At 41.9% G+C, this 27,061-nt stretch overlaps 1 protein-coding gene across 1 annotated transcript in view; it reads left to right on the top strand.

Moving 5' to 3' along the window:
* The window catches only part of Naa60 (N-alpha-acetyltransferase 60), a 129,984-nt gene that overhangs the window by 20,219 nt on the left and 82,704 nt on the right, over positions 1-27,061 (top strand). Inside the window, exon 2 of the mRNA XM_071686877.1 lies at positions 21,071-21,170. Coding sequence (XP_071542978.1) covers positions 21,071-21,170 — 100 coding nt within the window. The remainder of the gene's footprint in view (positions 1-21,070; positions 21,171-27,061) is intronic.

Here is a 27,061-nt window from a genome sequence, read left to right as displayed (position 1 = left end):
CTTTATTCATTCCCATCGCCACCCCGCCACACTTGAAAATATGTATACCTATATATATCTCTCTTTTTAAACCAGGTGTTCCCAGTCACCAATCCTTTTTCAGCACACAAATCTACAAGCTCTTCACCATTTCCTTTTACAACACTGAACACCCCAAGTACTCCAATGATTCCTCAACTGCCACATTAATCACCTTTGCATTCAAATCACCCATCACTATAACCTGGACACGTGCATCAAAACTGCTAACACACTCACTCAGCTGCTTCCAAAACACTTGCCTCTCATGATCTTTCTTAAGCCCAGGTGCATGGGTGCCAATAATCACCCATCTCTCTCCATCCACTTTCAGTTTTACCCATATCAATCTAGAGTTTACTTTCTTACACTCTGTCTAATACTCTCACAACTCCTGTTTCAGGAGTAGTGTTTCTCCTTTCCTTGCTCTTGTCCTCTCACCAACCCCTGACTTTACTCCTAAAACATTCCCAAACCACTTTCCCCTTTACCCTTGAGCTTCGTTTCACTCAGAGCCAAAACATCCAGGTTCCTTTCCTCAAACATACTACCTATCTCTCCATTTTTCTCATCTTGGTTACATCCACACACATTTAGACACCCCACTTAGACACTCATCTGCTCCCAAAACACTTCCCTCTCATGATCTTTCTTCTCATGCCCAGGTGCATAGGCACCAATAATCACCCATCTCCATCCACTTTCAGTTTTACCCATATCAATCTAGAGTTTACTTTCTTACACTCTATCACATACTCCCACAACTCCTGTTTCAGGAGTAGTGCTACTCCTTCCCTTGCTCTTGTCCTCTCACCAACCCCTGACTTTACTCCCAAAACATTCCCAGACCACTCTTCCCCTTTACCCTTGAGCTTCATTTCACTCAGAGCCAAAACATCCAGGTTCCTTTCCTCAAACATACTACCTATCTCTCCTTTTTTCTCGTTATGGTTACATCTACACACATTTGGACACCCCAATCTGAGCCTTTGAGGAGGATGAGCACTCCCCGCATGACTCCTACTGTTTTACCTTTTAGAAAGTTAACATACAAGGAGGGAGGGTTTCTAACCTCCTGGTCCCATCCCCTTTAGTCGCCTTGTATGACACGCTGGGAATGCGTGGGAAGTATTCTTTCTCTCCCCTATCCCCGGTGATGAAATAAGATATGTATCATTAAATTTTAGGGAGAATAGAAAGATGTTCTGGAAGGAGGTAAATAAAGTGCGTAAGACAAGGGAGCAAATGGGAACTTCAGTGAAGGGCGCAAATGGGGAGGTGATAACAAGTAGTGGTGATGTGAGAAGGAGATGGAGTGAGTATTTTGAAGGTTTGTTGAATGTGTTTGATGATAGAGTGGCAGATATAGGGTGTTTTGGTCGAGGTGGTGTGCAAAGTGAGAGGGTTAGGGAAAATGATTTGGTAAACAGAGAAGAGGTAGTAAAAGCTTTGCGGAAGATGAAAGCTGGCAAGGCAGCAGGTTTGGATGGTATTGCAGTGGAATTTATTAAAAAAGGGGGTGACTGTATTGTTGACTGGTTGGTAAGGTTATTTAATGTATGTATGACTCATGGTGAGGTGCCTGAGGATTGGCAGAATGCGTGCATAGTGCCATTGTACAAAGGCAAAGGGGATAAGAGTGAGTGCTCAAATTACAGAGGTATAAGTTTGTTGAGTATTCCTGGTAGATTATATGGGAGGGTATTGATTGAGAGGGTGAAGGCATGTACAGAGCATCAGATTGGGGAAGAGCAGTGTGGTTTCAGAAGTGGTAGAGGATGTGTGGATCAGGTGTTTGCTTTGAAGAATGTATGTGAGAAATACTTAGAAAAGCAAATGGATTTGTATGTAGCATTTATGGATCTGGAGAAGGCATATGATAGAGTTGATAGAAATGCTCTGTGGAAGGTATTAAGAATATATGGTGTGGGAGGCAACTTGTTAGAAGCAGTGAAAAGTTTTTATCGAGGATGTAAGGCATGTGTACGTGTAGGAAGAGAGGAAAGTGATTGGTTCTCAGTGAATGTAGGTTTGCGGCAGGGGTGTGTGATGTCTCCATGGTTGTTTAATTTGTTTATGGATGGGGTTGTTAGGGAGGTGAATGCAAGAGTTTTGGAAAGAGGGGCAAGTATGAAGTCTGTTGTGGATGAGAGAGGTTGGGAAGTGAGTCAGTTGTTGTTCGCTGATGATACAGTGCTGGTGGCTGATTCATGTGAGAAACTGCAGAAGCTGGTGACTGAGTTTGGTAAAGTGTGTGAAAGAAGAAAGTTAAGGGTAAATGTGAATAAAAGCAAGGTTATTAGGTACAGTAGGGTTGAGGGTCAAGTCAATTGGGAGGTGAGTTTGAATGGAGAAAAACTGGAGGAAGTGAAGTGTTTTAGATATCTGGGAGTGGATCTGGCAGCGGATGGAACCATGGAAGTGGATCATAGGGTGGGGGAGGGGGCGAAAATTCTGGGAGCCTTGAAGAATGTGTGGAAGTCGAGAACATTATCTCGGAAAGCAAAAATGGGTATGTTTGAAGGAATAGTGGTTCCAACAATGTTGTATGGTTGCGAGGTGTGGGCTATGGATAGAGTTGTGCGCAGAAGGGTGGATGTGCTGGAAATGAGATGTTTGAGGACAATGTGTGGTGTGAGGTGGTTTGATCGAGTAAGTAACGTAAGTGTAAGAGAGATGTGTGGAAATTAAAAGAGCGTGGTTGAGAGAGCAGAAGAGGGTGTTTTGAAATGGTTTGGGCACATGGAGAGAATGAGTGAGGAAAGATTGACCAAGAGGATATATGTGTCGGAGGTGGAGGGAACGAAGAGAAGTGGGAGACCAAATTGGAGGTGGAAAGATGGAGTGAAAAAGATTTTGTGTGATCGGGGCCTGAAAATGCAGGAGGGTGAAAGGAGGGCAAGGAATAGAGTGAATTGGAGCGATGTGGTATACAGGGGTTGACGTGCTGTCAGTGGATTGAATCAGGGCATGTGAAGCGTCTGGGGTAAACCATGGAAAGCTGTGTAGGTGTGTATATTTGCGTGTGTGGACGTATGTATATACATGTGTATGGGGGTGGGTTGGGCCATTTCTTTCGTCTGTTTCCTTGCGCTACCTTGCAAACGTGGGAGACAGCGGCAAAGAAAAAAAAAGAGAAAAAAAATGTATTATCCCTGGGGATAGGGGGGAAAGAATACTTCCCACGCATTCCTCACGTGTCGTAGAAGACGACTAAAGGGGATGGGAGTGGGGGGCCAGAAACCCTCCCCGCCTTGTATTTTATCTTTCTAAAAGGGGAAACAGAAGAAGGAGTCATGCGAGGAGTGCTCATCCTCCTCGAAGGCTCAGATTGGGGTGTCTGAATGTGTGTGAATGTAACCAAGATGAGAAAAAAGGAGAGATAGGTAGTATGTTTGAGGAAAGGAACTTGGATGTTTTGGCTCTGAGTGAAACGAAGCTCAAGGGTAAAGGGGAAGAGTGGTTTGGGAATGTCTTGGGAGTAAAGTCAGGGGTTAGTGAGAGGACAAGAGCAAGGGAAGGAGTAGCACTACTTCTGAATCAGGAGTTGTGCGAGTATGTGATAGAGTGTAAGAAAGTAAATTCTAGATTGATATGGGTAAAACTGAAAGTTGATGGAGAGAGATGGGTGATTATTGGTGCATATGCACCTGGGCATGAGAAGAAAGATCATGAGAGGCAAGTGTTTTGGGAGCAGCTGAATGAGTGTGTTAGTGGTTTTGATGCAAAAGACCAGGTTATGGTGATTGGTGATTTGAATGCAAAGGTGAGTAATGTGGCAGTTGAGGGAATAATTGGTATACATGGAGTGTTCAGTGTTGTAAATGGAAATGGTGAAGAGCTTGTTGATCTATGTGCTGAAAAAGGACTGGTGATTGGGAATACCTGGTTTAAAAAGCGAGATATACATAAGTATACGTATGTAAGTAGGAGAGATGGCCAGAGAGCGTTATTGGATTACGTGTTAATTGATAGGCGCACGAAAGAGAGACTTTTGGATGTTAATGTGCTGAGAGGTGAAACTGGAGGGATGTCAGATCATTATCTTGTGGAGGCGAAGGTGAAGATTTGCGGGGGTTTTCAGAAAAGAAGAGAGAATGCTGGGGTGAAGAGAGTGGTGAGAGTAAGTGAGCTTGGGAAGGAGACTTGTGTGAGGAAGTACCAGGAGAGACTGAGTACAGAATGGAAAAAGGTGAGAACAAAGGAGGTAAGGGGAGATTGAGGGAGGAATGGGATGTATTTAGGGAAGCAGTGATGGCTTGCTCAATAGATGCTTGTGGCATGAGAAGCGTGGGAGGTGGGTTGATTAGAAAAGGTAGTGAGTGGTGGGATGAAGTAGTAAGATTATTAGTGAAAGAGAAGAGAGAGGCATTTGGACAATTTTTGCAGGGAAAAAATGCAAATGAGTGGGAGAGGTATAAAAGAAAGAGGCAGGAGGTCAAGAGAAAAGTGCAAGAAGTGAAAAAGAGGGCAAATGAGAGTTGGGTGAGAGAGTATCATTAGATTTCAGGGAGAATAAAAAGATGTTTTGGAAGGAGGTAAATAAAGTGTGTAAGACAAGGGAGCAAATGAGAACTTCAGTGAAGGGGGCTAATGGTGAGGTGATAACAAGTAGTGATGATGTGAGAAGGAGATGGAGTGAGTATTTTGAAGGTTTGTTGAATGTGTTTGATGATAGAGTTGCAGATATAGGGTGTTTTGGTCGAGGTGGTGTGCAAAGTGAGAGGGTTAGGGAAAATGATTTGGTAAATAGAGAAGAGGTAGTAAAAGCTTTGCGGAAGATGAAAGCCGGCAAGGCAGCGGGTTTGGATGGTATTGCAGTGGAATTTATTAAAAAACTGGGTGACTGTATTGTTGACTGGTTGGTAAGGTTATTCAACGTATGTATGATTCATGGTGAGGTGCCTGAGGATTGGCGGAATGCTTGCATAGTGCCATTGTACAAAGGCAAAGGGGATAAGAGTGAGTGCTCAAATTAAAGAGGTATAAGTTTGTTGAGTATTCCTGGTAAATTATATGGGAGGGTATTGAGTGAGAGGGTGAAGGCATGTACAGAGCATCAGATTGGGGAAGAGCAGTGTGGTTTCAGAAGTGGTAGAGGATGTGTGGATCAGGTGTTTGCTTTGAAGAATGTATGTGAGAAATACTTAGAAAAACAAATGGATTTGTATGTAGCATTTATGGATCTGGAGAAGGCATATGATAGAGTTGATAGAGATGCTCTGTGGAAGGTATTAAGAATATATGGTGTGGGAGGCAAGTTGTTAGAAGCAGTGAAAAGTTTTTATCAAGGATGTAAGGCATGTGTACGTGTAGGAAGAGAGGAAAGTGATTGGTTCTCAGTGAATGTAGGTTTGTGGCAGGAGTGTGTGATGTCTCATGGTTGTTTTATTTGTTTATGGATGGGGTTGTTACGGAGGTGAATGCAAGAGTTTTGGAAAGAGGGGCAAGTATGCAGTCTGTTGTGGATGAGAGAGCTTGGGAAGTGAGTCAGTTGTTGTTCGCTGATGATACAGCGCTGGTGGCTGATTCATGTAAGAAACTGCAGAAGCTGGTGACTGAGTTTGGTAAAGTGTGTGAAAGAAGAAAGTTAAGAGTAAATGAGAATAAGATCAAGGTTATTAGGTACAGTAGGGTTGAGGGTCAAGTCAATTGGGAGGTAAGTTTGAATGGAGAAAAACTGGGGGAAGTAAAGTGTTTTAGATATCTGGGAGTGGATCTGGCAGCGGATGGAACCATGGAAGCGGAAGTGAATCATAGGGTGGGGGAGGGGGCGAAAATCCTGGGAGCATTGAAGAATGTTTGGAAGTCGAGAACATTATCTCGGAAAGCAAAAATGGGTATATTTGAAGGAATAGTGGTTCCAACAATATTGTATGGTTGCGAGGCGTGGGCTATGGATAGAGGTGTGCGCAGGAGGGTGGATGTGCTGGAAATGAGATGGTTGAGGACAATATGTGGTGTGAGGTGGTTTGATCGAGTAAGTAATGTAAGGGTAAGAGAGATGTGTGGAAATAGAAGAGTGTGGTTGAGAGAGCAGAAGAGGGTGTTTTGAAATGGTTTGGTCACATGGAGAGAATGAGTGAGGAAAGATTGACAAAGAGGATATATGTGTCAGAGGTGGAGGGAACGAGGAGAAGTGGGAGACCAAATTTTAGGTGGAAAGATGGAGTGAAAAAGATTTTGAGTGATCGGGGCCTGAATATGCAGGAGGGTGAAAGATGTGCAAGGAATAGAGTAAATTGGAACGATGTGGTATACTGGGGTCACGTGCTGTCTATGGATTGAACCAGGCCATGTGATGCATCTGGGGTAAACCATGGAAAGTTGTGTGGGGCCTGGATTTGGAAAGGGAGCTGTGGTTTCGGTGCATTATTACATGACAGCTAGAGACTGAGTGTGGACGAATGGGGCCTTTGTTGTCTTTTCCTAGTGCTACCTCGCACACATGAGGGGAGAGGGGGTGTTATTCCATGTGTGGCTGGGTGGCGATGGGAACAAATAAAGGCAGACAGTATGAATTATGTACATGTGTATATATGTATATGTCTGTGTGTGTATATTTATGTGTACATTGAGATGTATAGGTATGTATATTTGCGTGTGTGGACGTGTATGTATATACATGTGTATGTGGGTGGGTAGGGCCATTCTTTCGTCTGTTTCCTTGCGCTACCTTGCTAACACGGGAGACAGCTACAAAGCAAAATAAATGAATAAATAAATATATATATATATATATATATATATATAATTTCTTATTTTATTATTTTGCTTTGTCGCTGTCTCCCGCATATGCGAGGTAGCGCAAGGAAACAGACGAAAGAAATGGCCCAACCCACTCCCATACACATGTATATACACACACGTCCACACACGTAAATATACATACCTATACATCTCACTGTACACATATATATACACACACAGATATATACATACATACACATGGGGAAAACTGAAAGTTGATGGAGAGAGATGGGTGATTATTGGTGCATATGCACCTGGGCATGAGAAGAAAGATCATGAGAGACAAGTGTTTTGGGAGCAGCTGAATGAGTGTGTTATTGGTTTTGATGCACGCGACCGGGTTATAGTGATGGGTGATTTGAATGCAAAGGTGAGTAATGTGGCAGTTGAGGGAATAATTGGTATACATGGGGTGTTCAGTATTGTAAATGGAAATGGTGAAGAGCTTGTAGATCTGTGTGCTGAAAAAGGACTGGTGATTGGGAATACCTGGTTTAAAAAGCGAGCTATACATAAGTATACGTATGTAAGTAGGAGAGATGGCCAGAGAGCGTTATTGGATTATGTGTTAATTGACAGGCGCGCGAAAGAGAGACTTTTGGATGTAAATGTGCTGAGAGGTGAAACTGGAGGGATGTCTGATCATTATCTTGTGGAGGCTAAGGTGAAGATTTGTATGGGTTTTCAGAAAAGAAGAGTGAATGTTGGGGTGAAGAGGGTGGTGAGAGTAAGTGAGCTTGGGAAGGAGACTTGTGTGAGGAAGTACCAGGAGAGACTGAGTACAGAATGGAAAAAGGTGAGAACAATGGAAGTAAGGGGAGTGGGGGAGGAATGGGATGTATTTAGGGAATCAGTGATGGATTGCGCAAAAGATGCTTGTGGCATGAAAAGCGTGGGAGGTGGGTTGATTTGAAAGGGTAGTGATTGGTGGGATGAAGAAGTAAGATTATTAGTGAAAGAGAAGAGAGAGGCATTTGGACGATTTTTGCAGGGAAAAAATGCAATTGAGTGGGAGATGTATAAAAGAAAGTGACAGGAGGTCAAGAGAAAGATGCAAGAGGTGAAAAAGAGGGCAAATGAGTGTTGGGGTGAGAGAGTATCATTAAATTTTAGGGAGAATAAAAAGATGTTCTGGAAGGAGGTAAATAAAGTGCGTAAGACAAGGGAGCAAATGGGAACTTCAGTGAAGGGCGTTAATGGGGAGGTGATAACAAGTAGTGGTGATGTGAGAAGTAGATGGATTGAGTATTTTGAAGGTTTGTTGAATGTGTTTGATGATAGAATGGCAGATATAGAGTGTCTTGGTCGAGGTGGTGTGCAAAGTGAGAGGGTTGGGGAAAATGATTTGGTAAACAGAGAAGAGGTAGTAAAAGCTTTGCAGAAGATGAAAGCCGGCAAGGCAGCAGGTTTGGATGGTATTGCAGTGGAATTTATTAAAAAAGGGGGTGACTGTATTGTTGACTGGTTGGTAAGGTTTTTTAATGTATGTATGACTCATGGTGAGGTGCCTGAGGATTGGCGGAATGCGTGCATAGTGCCATTGTACAAAGGCGAAGGGGATAAGAGTGAGTGCTCAAATTACAGAGGTATAAGTTTGTTGAGTATTTCTGGTAAATTATATGGGAGGGTATTGATTGAGAGGGTGAAGGCATGTACAGAGCATCAGATTGGGGAAGAGCAGTGTGGTCTCAGAAGTGGTAGAGGATGTGTGGATCAGGTATTTGCTTTGAAGAATGTATGTGAGAAATACTTAGAAAAGCACATGGATTTGTATGTAACATTTATGGATCTGGAGAAGGCGTATGATAGAGTTGATAGAGATGCTCTGTGGAAGGTATTAAGAATATATGGTGTGGGTGGCAAGTTGTTAGAAGCAGTGAAAAGTTTTTATCGAGGATGTAAGGCATGTGTACGTGTAGGAAGAGAGGAAAGTGATTGGTTCTCAGTGAATGTAGGTTTGCGGCAGGGGTGTGTGATGTCTCCATGGTTGTTTAATTTGTTTATGGATGGGGTTGTTAGGGAGGTGAATGGAAGAGGGGCAAAAATGAAGTCTGTTGTGGATGAGAGAGCTTGGGAAGTGAGTCAGTTGTTGTTCGCTGATGATACAGCACTGGTGGCTTATTCATGTGAGAAACTGCAGAAGCTGGTGACTGAGTTTGGTAAAGTGTGTGAAAGAAGAAAGTTAAGAGTAAATGTGAATAAGAGCAAGGTTATTAGGTACAGTAGGGTTGAGGGTCAAGTCAGTTGGGAGGTAAGTTTGAATTGATAAAAACTGGAGGAAGTAAAGTGTTTTAGATATCTGGGAGTGGATCTGGCAGCGGATGGAACCATCGAAGCGGAAGTGAATCATAGGGTGGGGGAGGGGGCGAAAATCCTGGGAGCCTTGAAGAATGTGTGGAAGTCGAGAACATTATCTCGGAAAGCTAAAATGAGTATGTTTGAAGGAATAGTGGTTCCAACAATGTTGTATGGTTGCGAGGCGTGGGCTATGGATAGAGTTGTGCGCAGGAGGATGGATGTGCTGGAAATGAGATGTTTGAGGACAAAGTGTGGTGTGAGGTGGTTTGATCGAGTAAGTAATGTAAGTGTAAGAGAGAAGTGTGGAAATAAAAAGAGCGTGGTTGAGAGAGCAGAAGAGGGTGTTTTGAAATGGTTTGGGCACATGGAGAGAATGAGTGAGGAAAGATTGACCAAGAGGATATATGTGTCGGAGTTGGAGGGAACGAGGAGAAGTGGGAGATCAAATTTTAGGTGGAAAGATGGAGTGAAAAAGATTTTGAGTGATCGGGGCCTGAACATGCAGGAGGGTGAAAGGCGGGCAAGGAATAGAGTGAATTGGATCGATGTGGTATACCGGGGTTGACGTGCTGTCAGTGGATGGAATCAGGGCATGTGAAGCGTTTGGGGTAAACCATGGAAAGCTGTGTGGGGCCTGGATGTGGAAAGGGAGCTGTGGTTTCGGGCATTATTGCATGACAGCTAGAGACTGAGTGTGAACGAATGAGGCCTTTGTTTTCTTTTCCTAGCGCTACCCTGCACACATGAGGGGGGAGGGGGATGGTATTACATGTGTGGCGAGGTGGCGATGGGAATGAATAAAGGCAGACAGTGTGAATTGTGTGCATGGGTATATATGTATGTGTCTGTGTGTGTAATATATATGTGTACATTGAGATGTATAGGTATGTATATTTGCGTGTGTGGACGTGTGTGTATATTCATGTGTATGGGGGTGGGTTGGGCCATTTCTTTCGTCTGTTTCCTTGCGCTACCTCGCAAATGCGGGAGACAGCGAATAAGCAAAATAAAAAATAATAATATATATATATATATAATTTCTTATTTTATTATTTTGCTTTGTCGCTGTCTCCCGCGTCTGCGAGGTAGCGCAAGGAAACAGAGGAAAGAAATGGCCAACCCACCCCCATACACATGTATATACATACACGTTCACACACACAAATATACATACCTATACATCTCAATGTACATATATATATATATATATATATATATACACACACAGACATATACATACATACACATGTACATGATTCATACTGTCTGCCTTTATTTATTCCCATTGCCACTTCGCCACACATGGAATAACATCCCCCTCCCCCCTCATGTTTGCGAGGTAGGACTAGGAAAAGACAACAAAGGCCCCATTCGTTCACACTCAGTCTCTAGCTGTCATGTAATAATGCACCGAAACCACAGTTCCCTTTCCACATCCAGGCCCCACAGAACTTTCCATGGTTTACCCCAGACGCTTCACATGCCCTGATTCAATCCAATGACAGCACGTCGACCCCGGTATACCACATCGATCCAATTCACTCTATTCCTTGCCTGCCTTTCTCCCTCCTGCATGTTCAGACCCCGATCACTCAAAATCTTTTTCACTCCATCTTTCCACCACCAATTTGGTCTCCCACTTCTCCTCGTTCCCTCCACCTCCGACACATATATCCTCTTGGTCAATCTTTCCTCACTCATTCTCTCCATAAGCCTAAACCATTTCAAAACACCCTATTCTGCTCTCTTAACCATGCTCTTTTTATTTCCACACATTTCTCTTACCCTTACATTACTTACTCGATCAAACCACCTCACACCACATATTGTCCTCAAACATCTCATTTCCAGCACATCCACCCTCCTGCACACAACTCTATCCATAGCCCACGCCTCGCAACCATACAACATTGTTGAAACCACTATTTCTTCAAACATACCCATTTTTGCTTTCCGAGATAATGTTCTCGACTAACACACATTCTTCAAGGCTCCCAGAATTTTTTCCCCTCCCCCACCCTATGATTCACTTCCGCTTCCATGGTTCCATCCGCTGCCAAATCCACTCCCAGATATCTAAAACACTTCATTTCTTCCAGTTTTTCTCCATTTACTTGACCCTCAACCCTACTATACCTAATAACCTTACTCTTATTCACATTTACTCTCAACTTTCTTTTCACACACTTTACCAAACTCAGTCACTAGCTTCTGCAGTTTCTCACATGAATCAGCCACCAGCGCTGTATCATCAGCGAACAACAACTGACTCACTTCCCAAGCTCTCTCATCCACAACAGACTGCATACTTGCCCCTCTTTCCAAAACTCTTTCATTCACCTCCCTAACAACCCCATCCATAAACAAATTAAACAACCATGGAGACATCACACACCCCTTCCGCAAACCTACATTCACTGAGAACCAATCACTCTCCTCTCTTCCTACACGTACACATGCCTTACATCCTCGATAAAAACTTTTCACTGCTTCTAACAACTTGCCTCCCACACCATATATTCTTAATACCTTCCACAGTGCATCTCTATCAACTCTATCATATGCCTTCTCCAGATCTGTAAATGCTACATACAAATCCATTTGCTTTTCTAAGTATTTCTCACATACATTCTTCAAAGCAAACACCTGATCCACACATCCTTTACCACTTCTGAAACCACACTGCTCTTCCCCAATCTGATGCTCTGTACATGCCTTCACCCTCTCAATCCTTACCCTCCCATATAATTTCCCAGGAATACTTAGCAAATTTTTTTTTTTTTTTCTTTGCTTTGTCGCTGTCTCCTGCGTTCGCGAGTTAGCGCAAGAAACAGACGAAAGAAATGGCCCAACCCACCCCCATACACATGTATATACATACGTCCACACACTCAAATATACATACCTACACAGCTTTCCATGGTTTACCTCTGACGCTTCACATGCCTTGATTCAATCCACTGACAGCACGTCAACCCCGGTATACCACATCGCTCCAATTCACTCTATTCCTTGCCCTCCTTTCACCCTCCTGCATGTTCAGGCCCCGATCACACAAAATCTTTTTTACTCCATCTTTCCACCTCCAATTTGGTCTCCCTCTTCTCCTCGTTCCCTCCACCTCCGACACATATATCCTCTTGGTCAATCTTTCCTCACTCATTCTCTCCATGTGCCCAAACCATTTCAAAACACCCTCTTCTGCTCTCTCAACCACGCTCTTTTTATTTCCACACATCTCTCTTACCCTTACATTGCTTACTCGATCAAACCACCTCACACCACACATTGTCCTCAAACATCTCATTTCCAGCACATCCATCCTCCTGCGCACAACTCTATCCATATCCCACGCCTCGCAACCATACAACATTGTTGGAACCACTATTCCTTCAAACATACCCATTTTTGCTTTCCGAGATAATGTTCTCGACTTCCACACATTCTTCAAGGCTCCCAGAATTTTCGCCCCCTCCCCCACCCTGTGATCCACTTCCGCTTCCATGGTTCCATCCGCTTCCAGATCCACTCCCAGATATCTAAAACACTTCACTTCCTCCAGTTTTTCTCCATTCAAACTCACCTCCCAATTGACTTGACCCTCAACCCTATTGTACCTAATAACCTTGCTCTTATTCACATTTACTCTTAACTTTCTTCTTTCACACACTACCAAACTCAGTCACCAGCTTCTGCAGTTTCTCACATGAATCAGCCACCAGCGCTGTATCATCAGCGAACAACAACTGACTCACTTCCCAAGCTCTCTCATCCCCAACAGACTTCATACTTGCCCCACTTTCCAAAACTCTTGCATTCACCTCCCTAACAACCCCATTCATAAACAAACTTATACCTCTGTAATTTGAGCACTCACTCTTATCCCCTTCGCCTTTGTACAATGGCACTATGCAAGCATTCCGCCAATCCTCAGGCACCTCACCATGAATCATAGATACATCAAGTAACTTTACCAACCAGTCAACAATATAATCACCCCCTTTTTTAAGAAATTCCACTGCAATACCATCCAAAGCTGCTGCCTTGCCGGCTTTCATCTTCCGCAAAGCTTTTACTACATCTTCTCTGTTTACCAAATCATTCTCCCTAACCCTCTCACTTTGCACACCACCTCGAGCAAAACACCCTATATCCGCCACTGTATCATCAAACACATTCAACAATCTTTCAAAATACTCACTCCATCTCCCTCTCACATCACCACTAGTTATCACCTCCCCATTATCTTCCTTCACTGAAGTTCCCATTTGCTCCCTTATCTTACACACTTTATTTGTCTCCTTCCAAAACATATTTTTATTGTCCCTAAAGTTTTATGATACTCTCACCCCAACTCTCATTTGCCTTCTTTTTCACCTCTTGCACCTTTCTCTTGACCTCCTGCCTCTCTCAGTCATTTGCGTTATTTCCATGCAAAAATTGTCCAAATGCCTCTCTCTTCTCTTTCACTGATAATCTTACTTCTTCATCCCACCACTCACTACCCATTCTAATCTGCCCACCTCTCATGCTTCAAGCATCTTTTGTGCAAGCCATTACTGCTTCCCTAAATACATCCCATTCTGTACTCAGTCTCTCCTGATACTTCCTCACACAAGTCTCCTTCCCAAGCTCACTTACTCTCACCACTCTTTTCACCCAAACATCCTCTCTTCTTCTCTGAAAACTCTACAAATCTTCACCTTCGTCTCCACAAGATAATGATCAGACATCCCTCCAGTTGCACCTCTCAGCACATTTACATCCAAAAGTTTCTCTTTCGCATGTCTGTCATTTAACACGTAATCTAATAACGCTCTCTCCTACTTACAGTGCCACATTGCTCACCTTTGCATTCAAATCACCCATCACTATAACCTGGTTTTGTGCATCAAAACTACTAACACACTCACTCAGCTGCTCCCAAAACACTTTCCTCTCATGATCTTTCTTCTCATGCCCAGGTGCATATGCACCAATAATCACCCATCTCTCTCCATCCACTTTCAGTTTTACCCATATCAATCTAGAGTTTACTTTCTTACACTCTATCACATTCTCCCACCACTCCTGTTTCATGAGTATTGCTGCTCCTTTCCTTGCTCTTGTCCTCTCACTAACCCCTGATTTTACTCCCAAGACATTCCCAAACCACTCTTCACCTTTACCCTTGAGCTTCGTTTCACTCAGAGCCAAAACATCCAGGTTCCTTTCCTCAAACATACTACCTATCTATCCTCTTTTCTCATCTTGGTTACATCCACACACATATGTATGTACAGATGCACACATATACATATATACACATCTCCATAGTCATACATGCTCGCCTTTTTTCATTCCCGGTGCCACCTTGCCTCACAGGAAACAGCATCACCACCCCTTGCGAGAGAGAGGTAGCACCAGTAAACATACGAAGAAAGATCACATCTGGTCACATCCATTCTCTAGGTGTCATGTATAATGCACCAGAACCACAGCTCCCTGTCCACACCCAGATTCCACAAAGCTTTCATGTCTTAACCAAGACTTTTCACATGCCCTGGTTCAGTCCAGTGACAGCATGTTGACCCCAGTATAAACCATTGTTTCAATTCACTCTGTTCCAAGCACACTTTTCACCCTCTTGTATGTTTAGGCCCTTATAGCTCAAAATCTTTTCCACCCCATCCTTCCACCTGCAGTTTGGTCTCTCACTTCTTGTTCCCTCCACTTCTGGCACATATATCCTCTTTGTCAACCTTTCCTTACTCATTCTCTCCATATGTCCAAACCATTTCAACACACCATCATCTGCTCTCTGAACCACACTCTTTTTATTACCACACATCTCTCTTACCCCTTCATTACTTAATCGAGTAACCTGTCTCACACCACATATTGTTCTCAAACATTTCATTTCCAACACATCCACCCACCTCTGCTCAACTCCATCTATAGCCCATGCCTTGCAACCATATAATATTGTTGGAATTACTAGTCCTTCAAACATACCCATTTTTTTTCTTTGAGATAATTTTCTCTCCTATACATTCTTCATTACTCCCAGAACCTTCACCTCCTCCCCCACTTTATGACTCACTTCCACTTCCATGGTTCCATTCACTGCCAAGTCCATTCCCAGATATCTAAAACTTTTCACTTCTTCCAGTTTTTCTCCATTCAAACTTACTTCCTAACAAACTTTTCCCTCAACCTGCTGAACCTGATAACCTAGCTTTTATTCACATTTACTCCCAACTTTTTCCTTTCACACACTCTTCCAAACTCAGTCACCAACTTCTGCAGTTTCTCACTCGAATCAGCCACCATTGCTGTATCATCGGTGAACTATAACTGACTCACTTCTCAGGCCCTCTCATCCCCCACAGACTGCATACTCACCCCCCCTCTCCAAAACTCTTGCATTTACCTCCCTCACCATCCCATCCATAAACAAATTATATAACTATTGTGACATCACACACCCTTACTGCAGACCGATCTTCACTGGGAACCAATCACTCTTCTCTTCCTAATCATACACATGCCTTACATCCTTGTTAAAAACTTCTCACTGCTTCTTGTAGCTTACCTCCCACACTATATCTCAAGACCTTTCACAGAGCATCTCTGTCAACCCTATCGTGTGCCTTCTCTAGATCCATAAATGCCACATAGAGATCCATCTGTTTTTCTAAGTATTTCTAAGACATTTTTAAAAGCACACACCTGATCCACACGTCCTCTACATCTTTGGAAACCACACTGCTCCTCCCCAATCTGATGCTCTGTGCTTGCCTTCACCTTCTCAGTCAATACCCTCCCATATAATTTCCCAGGTATACTTAACAAACTTATGCCTCTTTAGTTTAAACACTCACATTAATCTCCTTTGCCTTTGTACAAAAGCAATATACATGCATTCCTCCAATCCTCAGGCACTCCACCATAATCCATGCATACATTGAATACCCTTTTCACCCAATTAACACTACAGGCACCTTGTTTCTTAATAAATTCAACTGCATTACAATCCACTCCTGCTGCCTTGTCTGATTTCATCTTCTGCAAAGCTTTCACCACCTCTTCTCTTTTCACCAAATCACTCTCCCTGACTCTCTCACTTTGCATACCACACCGACCTAAGCACCCTACATCTGTTACTGTATCATCACATTCAACAATTCTTCAGAATACCTGCTCCCTCCCTTCCTTACTCCATCACTACCTGTTATCACTTCTTGTCTTTTGCTTTTGCACATAATTTACCTCTTTCCAAAATATCTTTTTATTCTCCCTAAAGTTTAATGATTCTCCCTCACCCTAGCTTTCATTTGCCCCCCCCCCTTTTAACTCCTGCATCTTGCTCTTGACCTTCTGTTGCATTCTCTTACACAGCTTCCAATTATTTGTATTCTTCCCATGTAAGTACCACCCAAATGCCTCCCTTTTCTCTTTCCCTAGCAAGTTTGCTTCTTCATCCCACCACTCATTACCCTTTTTAATCTGTTCACCTCCCACCTTTTGCAGGCCACATGCATCTCTTGCACATGCCATCACTGCTTCTTTAAATACCTCCCATTCATCACTCATTCCCCTCCCTTCATTTTGTCTCACCTTTTGTCATTTTACACTCAATTTCTCCTGGTATTTCTTCACACGTGTCTCCTTTCCAAACTCACTCTTACCACTTTCTTCTCCTGGACATTGTCTTTTCAAAAACCTCTACAAATCTTCACACCCGCCTACACAAGATAGTGATCAGACATCCCACCAGCTGCCCCTCTCAGCACATTTACATCCAAAAGTCTCTCTTTTATATGCGTATCAATTAACACATAATCTAATAATGCCCATTTACTATCTCTCCTACTCACAAACTTATTTTTTTTTTTTTTTTTTTTATACTTTGTCGCTGTCTCCCGCGTTTGCGAGGTAGCGCAAGGAAACAGACGAAAGAAATGGCCCAACCCACCCCCATACACATGTATATACATACGTCCACACACGCAAATATACATACCTACACAGCTTTCCATGGTTTACCCCGGACGCTTCACATGCCTTGATTCAATCCACTGACAGCACGTCAACCCCTGTATACCACATCGCTCCAATTCACTCTATTCCTTGCCCTCCTTTCACCCTCCTGCATGTTCAGGCCCCGATCACACAAAATCCTTTTCACTCCATCTTTCCACCTCCAATTTGGTCTCCCTCTTCTCCTCGTTCCCTCCACCTCCGAAACATATATCCTCTTGGTCAATCTTTCCTCACTCATTCTCTCCATGTGCCCAAACCATTTCAAAACACCCTCTTCTGCTCTCTCAACCACGCTCTTTTTATTTCCACACATCTCTCTTACCCTTACGTTACTTACTCGATCAAACCACCTCACACCACACATTGTCCTCAAACATCTCATTTCCAGCACATCCATCCTCCTGCGCACAACTCTATCCATATCCCACGCCTCGCAACCATACAACATTGTTGGAACTACTATTCCTTCAAACATACCCATTTTTGCTTTCCGGGATAATGTTCTCGACTTCCACACATTTTTCAAGGCTCCCAAAATTTTCGCCCCCTCCCCCACCCTATGATCCACTTCCGCTTCCATGGTTCCATCCGCTGACAGATCCACTCCCAGATATCTAAAACACTTCACTTCCTCCAGTTTTTCTCCATTCAAACTCACCTCCCAATTGACTTGACCCTCAACCCTACTGTACCTAATAACCTTGCTCTTATTCACATTTACTCTTAACTTTCTTCTTCCACACACTTTACCAAACTCCGTCACCAGCTTCTGCAGTTTCTCACATGAATCCGCCACCAGCGCTGTATCATCAGCAAACAACAACTGACTCACTTCCCAAGCTCTCTCATCCCCAACAGACTTCATACTTGCCCCTCTTTCCAAGACTCTTGCATTTACCTCCCTAACAACCCCATCCATAAACAAATTAAACAACCATGGAGACATCACACACCCCTGCCACAAACCTACATTCACTGAGAACCAATCACTTTCCTCTCTTCCTACACGTACACATGCCTTGCATCCTCGATAAAAACTTTTCACTGCTTCTAACAACTTGCCTCCCACACCATATATTCTTAATACCTTCCACAGAGCATCTCTATCAACTCTATCATATGCCTTCTCCAGATCCATAAATGCTACATACAAATCCATTTGCTTTTCTAAGTATTTCTCACATACATTCTTCAAAGCAAACACCTGATCCACACATCCTCTACCACTTCTGAAACCACACTGCTCTTATACATACTTATACATGTGTATATCTATCCTTTTAAACAAGGTATTCCCAATCACCAGTGTTTTTCAGCTTGCAACTCCACAAACACTTTATCATATCCATTCATAACACTGAATACCCCATGGGAATCAATTATACCCTCAAAACCACATTTCTTATCTTCACATTAATATCACCCTTCACTAATACCTGGTTTTGTGCACCAAAACTGCTGATGCACTCACTCAGCTGTTCCCAAAACACTTGCCTCTCATGATCTTTCTTCTCTTGGCCAGATGCATAAGCAGCAATAATCATCCATCTCTCGCCATCCACTTTCATTTTTACCCACATCAATCTAGAATTTACTTTCTTATGCTATCACACACTCCCACAACTCCAGCCTCTGGAGTAATGGTACTCCTTCCTTAACTCTTGTCCTCTCACCAACCCCTGACTTTACTCCCAACACTTTTCCAAACCATTCTTCCCCTTTACCCTTGAGCTTTGCTTTACTCAGAGCCAGGATACCCAGCTTTCTTTCCTCAAACATACTACCTATCTCTCCTCTCTTCTCATCTAGGTTATATTCACATACATTCAGACACCCCAATCTGAGCTTGTGAGGAGGATGAGCACTCTTTGCTTGACTCCTGTTTTTTCTTTTAGAAATTGTAATACATGAAGGGATTCCAGCATCGTCCAATTATCTTTCACTCCATTCTTCCACCTTTTCCTCAGTGTCCCCTTTCTCTTTGTTCCTTCCACTTCAAACATATATACCCTCTTAGTTAGCCTCTCCTTACCTATCTTTCCCTATGTCCAAACCTTTTCAGCATACCCTCTTCAGCTGTTACGTACATACTCTTCTTACTACCACACCTCTCTCTTTCTCTATAATTTCTTATTCAATCAACCCTCTTCACACTACATATTGTTTTCAAACATTTCATTTCCAATATATCCACCTTTGTACTTATCTTTTCTAGGGCCCACACCTTGCATCCTTACAACACTTTTAGGACTCCTGGACTTTCAAACATCCCTCTTGTTGCACTTAAAAAATAGTGATCTCTCTCTTTCCACATGCTCCTCAAAGCACTCAGGATCCTGTCCCCCTATCTACTCTACAGCTCACCTCTTTCATGGTGCCATTTGCTGTCATATTCACTCCTAGGTATGTAAAAAAACTCCACTTCCTCCAGGTTCTCTCTGTTCAAACTCATACTCCAATGCTAAATACAATAACCTTACTTTTATTTGCATTGACTCTTAACTTTTATCTTTTGCACACTCTCCCAAACACAGAAACCAGCTTCTGCAGGTTCTTAGTCTAATCTGCCACCAGAGCCATGTCATCAGGAAACCAGGCCCCACTACTCCCCACAGACTACAGACCTGCCCCTATTTGCCAAAACCCTTGCATTCACCTCCCTGACCACCCTATCCATAAACACGGTAAACAGCCATATTGACATCACGCACCCCTGTTCCTGATCCACCTTCACCTGGAACTACTCACTCTCCCTTCTTCCTACTTTCACACATGCCTTAATCTCCTTTTAAAAACTCTCTGCTTCTTGTAAGTTTCCTCCTACACCCTGTATTCATAACACCTTCCATGAAGCATCTCTATCAGCCCTGTCATGTGCTGTCTCCAGATCCATAAATGCTACATACAAATCCTTCTGATTTTGTAAGCATTTCTCACACAAATTCTTCATACCAAACACCTGATCCACACATTCCCTAATACTCCTGAAGCCACATTATTTCTCCCCAATCTGATGCTCTGTACATGCCACCGCCACCTGAGTCGCCACACTCCCATTTATTTTACCAATCATACTGAACAAACTTATACCTTTGTAATCTAAACATTCCCTCTTGTACCCCTTTTCTGTACACAGTTGAAATATACAAACATTCCACTAATTCTCATGCATTCAGAAAGTGGGATGTGGACATTTGAGAAAGGGTAGTGAGTCATGGGATGAGGATGTTATTGTTAGTGAATGAGAAAAGAGAGGTGTATGGGCATTACCTGCAGGGATGATGTGTGAGTTATTGGGATATATGCAAAGGAAAGTGGCAAGAGATCTTGAGAAAGGCATAAGGGCTGAAAGAGAGGCAAATTAAAGTTAGATTGAAAGAGTACTGGCAAACTTCAGGGAGAATAAGAAAATATTCTAGATGGAGGAGAACAAGAGAAAATGGGAGCATAAGTGAAGGGAGCAGATGGAAAAGTTGAGTTGAGGAGAAGATGAAGTGAATATTTTGAAGGACCATTGAATATGTTTGATTATTGGTTGGCAGTTGTGTGGGTTGGGGACATTGAGGCATGCAAAAAGATAGTCAAGGCAGGTGGTTTGCTGAAAACAGAAAAGGTGGTTAATGCTTTACATAAGATGAAATGTGGCAGAATGACTGGAGTCAATGGGACTGCTCTTGAATTTCTTAAGAAAGAGGGAATCAGTTTTGATGATTGAGTAGTTTGGAGTTTTAATGTCTCTATCACTCAAGGTCTGATGCCAGAGGATTATTTTCATTATTATTAAGTATTATTGATAAGCTCAACATAGTGAAATACTGTGCATTATTAACAAGAGTGTTACTGAAATTGACAGAAGTTCATACAAGTGATATGTAAGCAGTTTTGCATTTATTTGAGTCATGTAAACTTCAGAGCCATTGGCATATTTTTCATTCTCTTTTGTTTTGAAGAGTTACATATCTATATCTTTTCCTTGAAGGGGCTTGGTGCAGGACGGCAGCAGTAAGCAGGATGGTGTGCCGCTCTGCTCTTTGGCGGAACTCAAGCTGCGCTTTCTTTGCCCCAGTGATTTGCCAGAGGTAAATATTGCTTTTTATTGAAGCTCATCATGAAGGGAAAGTTAAGATTGAATTAAAACATATCAAGTTTTAAGAATCATGGTAAATGCTAAGGATAGAAATGTTCCATGTGGCCCATATACCCGTGTTATTATGTCAGGTGTAAGTAGAAATCAGAATTGCTTTTGTACTGAATAGATGGCAGCATTTGGAATAATGTAACAACTGTGTTAATTTGGTATGACATCAGAATGATCATGAATTAGAACTTTTCTTAAGAAAAAAATACTGAAACAGGTAATTGTTTAACCATTATCACATTATAGAGTTAAATGCAACAAAAGAATCCAAGCTCTCTGTAGGGAGGAGGATAATATGTTTAGTATCAACCTGTTGAGACAATTTCAGTCATGATAGATCTCTGTATGCTGGGTGGGGCTGTTCTTCATTTAAATGGAATAGAGAAAGCCTCTCTTGGCAGAGTACTAGATGGGAACATTAGGCCTTTTTTTTCGATAAACTACTCAGGAGAGCAAATCATGGTCGAGCTAACAAAGGAACTAGGAGAATGGGGGAGGGTGAGAGGGTAGCTGTGGGAGGTGGGTCGGTGTGGTAGGAATATGAGCATGAAAGGGATCTAAGGAATAAGGTGTCCAGTTTAACAGCTTCAAAGGTAGGGGTAGAGAATGGATGGGAACTTGGTAATAGGGTTTCCTGGGGATTTGTGGTAACCTCACAGGCAGAAGAATTAGCAAAGAAAGGTCAGGTAGGGTCATTTGGGGACAACTCAGTATAAACAGTGGATTAGCATGGCTACAGATCATGTCTCAGGTAAATTTTAGGACCAAGGCTGGTAGGGTCCAATGTGGCAATGCACGAATGGTCAGAGTAAGGTGGCAAACTCAAAACAGACGGAGAACTATCTCTCTCTGCTTCTGCCCACTCAGACATTAACAGTGATTATACAAACATGCATACTGACTAAAAAGACTAGGCAAATTCAGTTCAGAAATCAACTCCAAGGAAAATAAGTTTGATATTCATGAATGCCTGGAGTATCATTATGAAACACGATGAACTTATATCCTATGCACTACTGAAAACATAACATTGTTGCATTCTCAGAAACACGGATGAATTCTGAGAATAGAAACTTAATGCCCAGTTAGCAATACCTGGATATACACTATTTATGAAAGATCACTTATGCAGGGTAGGTGGGGGACTTTTGATCTAGGTTGATATCACTCTAAGTGCTATTAAGATGAGCAAAGTAGACACACACACTTATAACTCTATATTGACACTACTTACAAGTTCAAAAGTAAACTACATCTTGGTGTTATCTACAGGCCTCCTAGCAAAAAGAATATGATGACAAGATGCTATACAATGAAATCAAAGCTATAGTAACAGTAGAAAGGTTATACTAGTAGGAGACTTCAACAGTCCAAATATAAACTGGAATATATTCCCGGGTGACCAACAGGGAACGAAACTAACAGAACTGATTGAAGACGCTTTTCTAGAACAGTTGAATAAAGCCAACTAGAGGTAAGAGCATTCTTGATCTTGCCCTCATGAGTGAGGCGAGATTTTGTCAAACAGCAAAATAAATGACAACAAACTTTTGATCTCAGGTTACAGGGGAGCAAATTTTGAGAACATTAGACATGAAATTTGCTGTATCAATTGGACAAAACTTCTTGATGTTCATACAGTTGAGAAAATGTAGAATAATTCTAAAAACATACTACTAGAGATTGAAAGTAAACATTTTATTTATTATACTTTGTTGCTGTCTCCTGCATTAGCGAGGTAGTGCAAGAAAACAGATGAAAGTATGGCCCAACCCACCCACATACACATGTATATACATACACATCCACACAAGCACATATACAGACCTACACATTCCTACATATACATACATAAACATACACAGACATCTACATATATATACACATGTGCATAATTCATACTTGCTGCCTTTATTCATTCCCATCGCCACCCCACCACAAAACCACCCCCACCACCCTTTCCCCGCACGTGCGCGAGGTAGCGCTAGGAAAGGACAAAAGGCCACATTTGTTCACACTCAGTCTCTAGCTGTCATGTGTAATGCGCTGAAACCACAGCTCCCTTTCCACATCCAGGCCCCACAAAACTTTCCATGGTTTACCCCAGACACTTCACATGCCCTGTTTCAATCCATTGACAGCACTTCAACCCTGGTATACCACACCGTTCCAATTCACTCTATTCCTTGCGCTCCTTTCACTCTCCCATATGTTCAGGCCCCAATTGCTCAAAAGCTTTTTCACTCCATTCTTCCACCTCCAATTTGGTCTTCCACTTCTCATTCCTTCCACCTTTAACGCATATATCCTCTTTGTCAACCTTTCCTCACTCATTCTCTCCATATGACCAAACCATTTCAATACACCCTCTTCTGCTCTCTCAACAACCACACTCTTTTTATAACCACACATCTCTCTCATCCTTTCATTACTTACTTGATCAAACCACCTCACACCACATATTGTCCTCAAACATCTCATTTCCAACACATCTACCCTCCTCCGCACAACCCTATCTATATCCCATACCTCACAACCATATAACATTGTTGGAACCATTATACCTTCAAACATACCCATTTTTGCTCTCTTAGATAATGTTCTCACCTTCCACATATCGTTCAATGCTCCCAGAACCTTTGCCCTCTCCCCCACCCTTTGACTCATTTCCGCTTCCATGGTTCCATCCACTGCCAAATCCTCTCCCAGATTTCTAAAACACTTCACTTTCTCCAGGTTTTCTCCATTCAAACTCACCTCCCGGTTTACTTCTCTCTCAACCCTACTAAACTTAATAACCTTGCTCTTATTCACATTTACTCTCGGCTTTCTTCTTTCACACACTTTACCAGACTCAATCACCAGCTTCTGCAGTTTCTCACCTGATTCAGCCACCAGCGCTGTATCATCAGCGAACAACAACTGACTCACTTCCCAAGCCCTCTCATCTACAACAGACTGCATACTTGCCCATCTCTCCAAAACTCTTTCATTCACCTCCCTAACCACCCCCATCCATAAATAAATTAAACAAACTCGTGCACATGCCTTACATCCTCGATAAAAATCTTTTCACTGCTTCTAGCAACTTACCTCCCACACCATATACTCTTAATACCTTCACAGAGCATCTCTATCAACTCTATCATATGCCTTCTCCAGGTCCATAAATGCTACATACAAATTCATCTGTTTTTCTAAGTATTTCTCACATACATTCTTCAAAGCAAATACCTGATCCACACATCCTCTACCACTTCTGAAACCACACTGCTGTTTCCCAATCTGATGCTCTGTACATACCTTCCTCCTCTCAGTCATTACCCTCCCATATAACTTCCCAGGAATACTCAACAAACTTGTACCTCTGTAATTTGAGCGCTCACTTTTATCCCCTTTGCCTTTGTACAATGGCACTATGCATGCATTCCGCCAGTCCTCAGGCACTTCACCATGAACCATACATACATTGAATGAAATAAACATATTCCTCAAATTATGAAGAGAAATTGCAATATTTCAAAACCATCATGGATGAATAGGAGAATAGATGGACTAATTTACCAAAAAAAAACATAAGAAATTCAAATCATTGGGAACCGATGAAAATTACCAGGAATTAATCAAAATCCAAAGAGAATGCAAGAAGGTCATAACACAGAGTAAGTGTGAGAAAAAGAATTTCTTTGAAAGTTAAGAATAATTATGAGGAATTCTTGAAATATATAAAACAAAGGAAGACAGTAAAAGAAGGAATTGGGCCATTACAAAATGGACATGACACACTAACTACTGATGACAAGGAAATGGATACCATACTAAATTATTCCTTTAAGCCCTTTTTCACAATTGAAGAAACATCTGGAATATCGCAACCGATGAAAATGTTTCAAGGATCTGATGAAGAGGTGAAGGTTAGAGAAATAAAGAGCTCTGAAGTACTTAAATTCCTGGACCAATTAAATCCTGAGAATTTCAACGGCCCAGATAACATAGCTCCAAGATTTTTAAAAGAGGCCAGGAGGCAGCTGATATACCCCATAATAAGAATATTAAATCCCTGTCAGATGGTCCAGTGCCAACTGACTGGAAACTAGCAACTATTACTCCTCTATATTAAAATGGAGACAAAAGTGTTCCTTGAACTATCGCCCAATTAGCCTTATATCAGTGTTCGGTAAAACATTGGAAAAAAATAAGAGATAAAACGAACACATTTCTAGAAGATCACACAATTATATTAGACAACCAACATGTATCTGCAATAGAAGATCCTGCCTGACAAATTTGCCAGAATTTGTTAATGTTATTTATCAGAATTCAGACAAAAGTACCATCTGATGTAGTATGTTTAGATTTCCAAAAGGCTTTCGATAAAGTACCTCAAGAGACTTTTACATGAACTCTAAGCACATGGAATTGGTGAAGAACTCTGTAAATGGATCAGAGACTGGCTTATTGGAAGAAAGCAGTGTGTAGTATTAAATGGCGAAGCCTCAGATTGGCTAGGCATAACAAGTGATGTGCATGGGTCAATCTTGGGCAAATTCTTTTCATAATATGTATAAATGACCTAGAACTTGGTCTCATATTAAAGATCTCCAAATTTGGGACTGCAAAATGATTCAAAGAGACCTTAACTTACTACCAGAGTGTTCAGACAGATGGCAAATGAAGTTTGATGTAGACAAGTGTAAAATTATGCACTTTGGAGACAAGAATATACATTATTATTACAAACTATTTAGAAACTCTCATACTAAAGGAAATGAAGAAAAGGACCATGGTGTTGTTATTAGCAACAATCTGAAGTACACTAAACAGTGTCAAGCAGCAAGTAAAAAAGGCAACCAAATGTTAGGCAAAGTCTTTCATAGCCAGGAGCATAGATTACAAGACACCAGAAACAATTCTCACACTTTATATTTCTCTAGTAAGACCACACCTTGATTATGCAGCCAGTTGTGGTCCCCAAGCTTTAAAAAAGATGAGGAAAAACTAGAGCAAGTACAAAGACATGCAACAAAATTGATCCCATCCCTTAGAAATCTGGCATAAGAAGAGAGGCTAAAACAATTGGATCTCTTCTCCCTTAAAAAATGTAGACTTTGCAGTGACTTAATACAAGTATTCAAAATTCTGAACAAGTTCGAGAAAGTAAATCACGAAATTTTTTTTTGAAATACAAGAAAATATGGTTACTAGGACGAATGGAATAAAACTTAAAGCTAAAAGATGTATTATGGACTTGGGAAAAAGCCTCTATTCCTATAGGTGTGTTGAGCACTGGAATAAGGTACCGTCAGATGTAGTGGATGCTAAGACCATAGATACCTTCAAAAGTCATTTAGACAAATATTTTATATATTCAGGACAACTGAGAAAAATGCCAGAAATAAACTGTATAAGCATCAGTGGGAATGGGGACAGTAGAAGGCTAATGTGCAGCAGTGGGGAGTTGGCATCATCTTGTCAAGTTAAACTTTCTTTTTACCAGATAACCCAGCAGTGGGCCAATTAGGCCTCCTGTTGTCTGTCTTTCTCATTTAAACTCATGTACAAAGAAATTAAACAGTAAGGACATTGAAACTACAAGAAGGAAGTGGGAAGGTTAAACTTAGTCATCACTCAAAGACTGTAAATGGCATTTTACTGATTATTAATGATGTTCACAATGGTTGAGATGGGGCTGTAGTTATAATGGTCTGTATGTACTCAGCGTGGGTGTGGTACTGAACTAAAGCTTGGGGACAGGGGATTTCTGATGGTAAGGATTGTGCAGCAGCATCTTCTCAAATTTTTGAAAAAGGTCTATGTTACGTTTAAAGAGAA

This window comes from Panulirus ornatus, chromosome 43 (genome assembly GCF_036320965.1).
Source record: "Panulirus ornatus isolate Po-2019 chromosome 43, ASM3632096v1, whole genome shotgun sequence".
Taxonomy (NCBI): domain Eukaryota; kingdom Metazoa; phylum Arthropoda; class Malacostraca; order Decapoda; family Palinuridae; genus Panulirus; species Panulirus ornatus.
The sequence above is the reverse complement of the archived record's forward strand: the minus strand, read 5'-3'. Positions and strand labels throughout refer to the sequence as shown.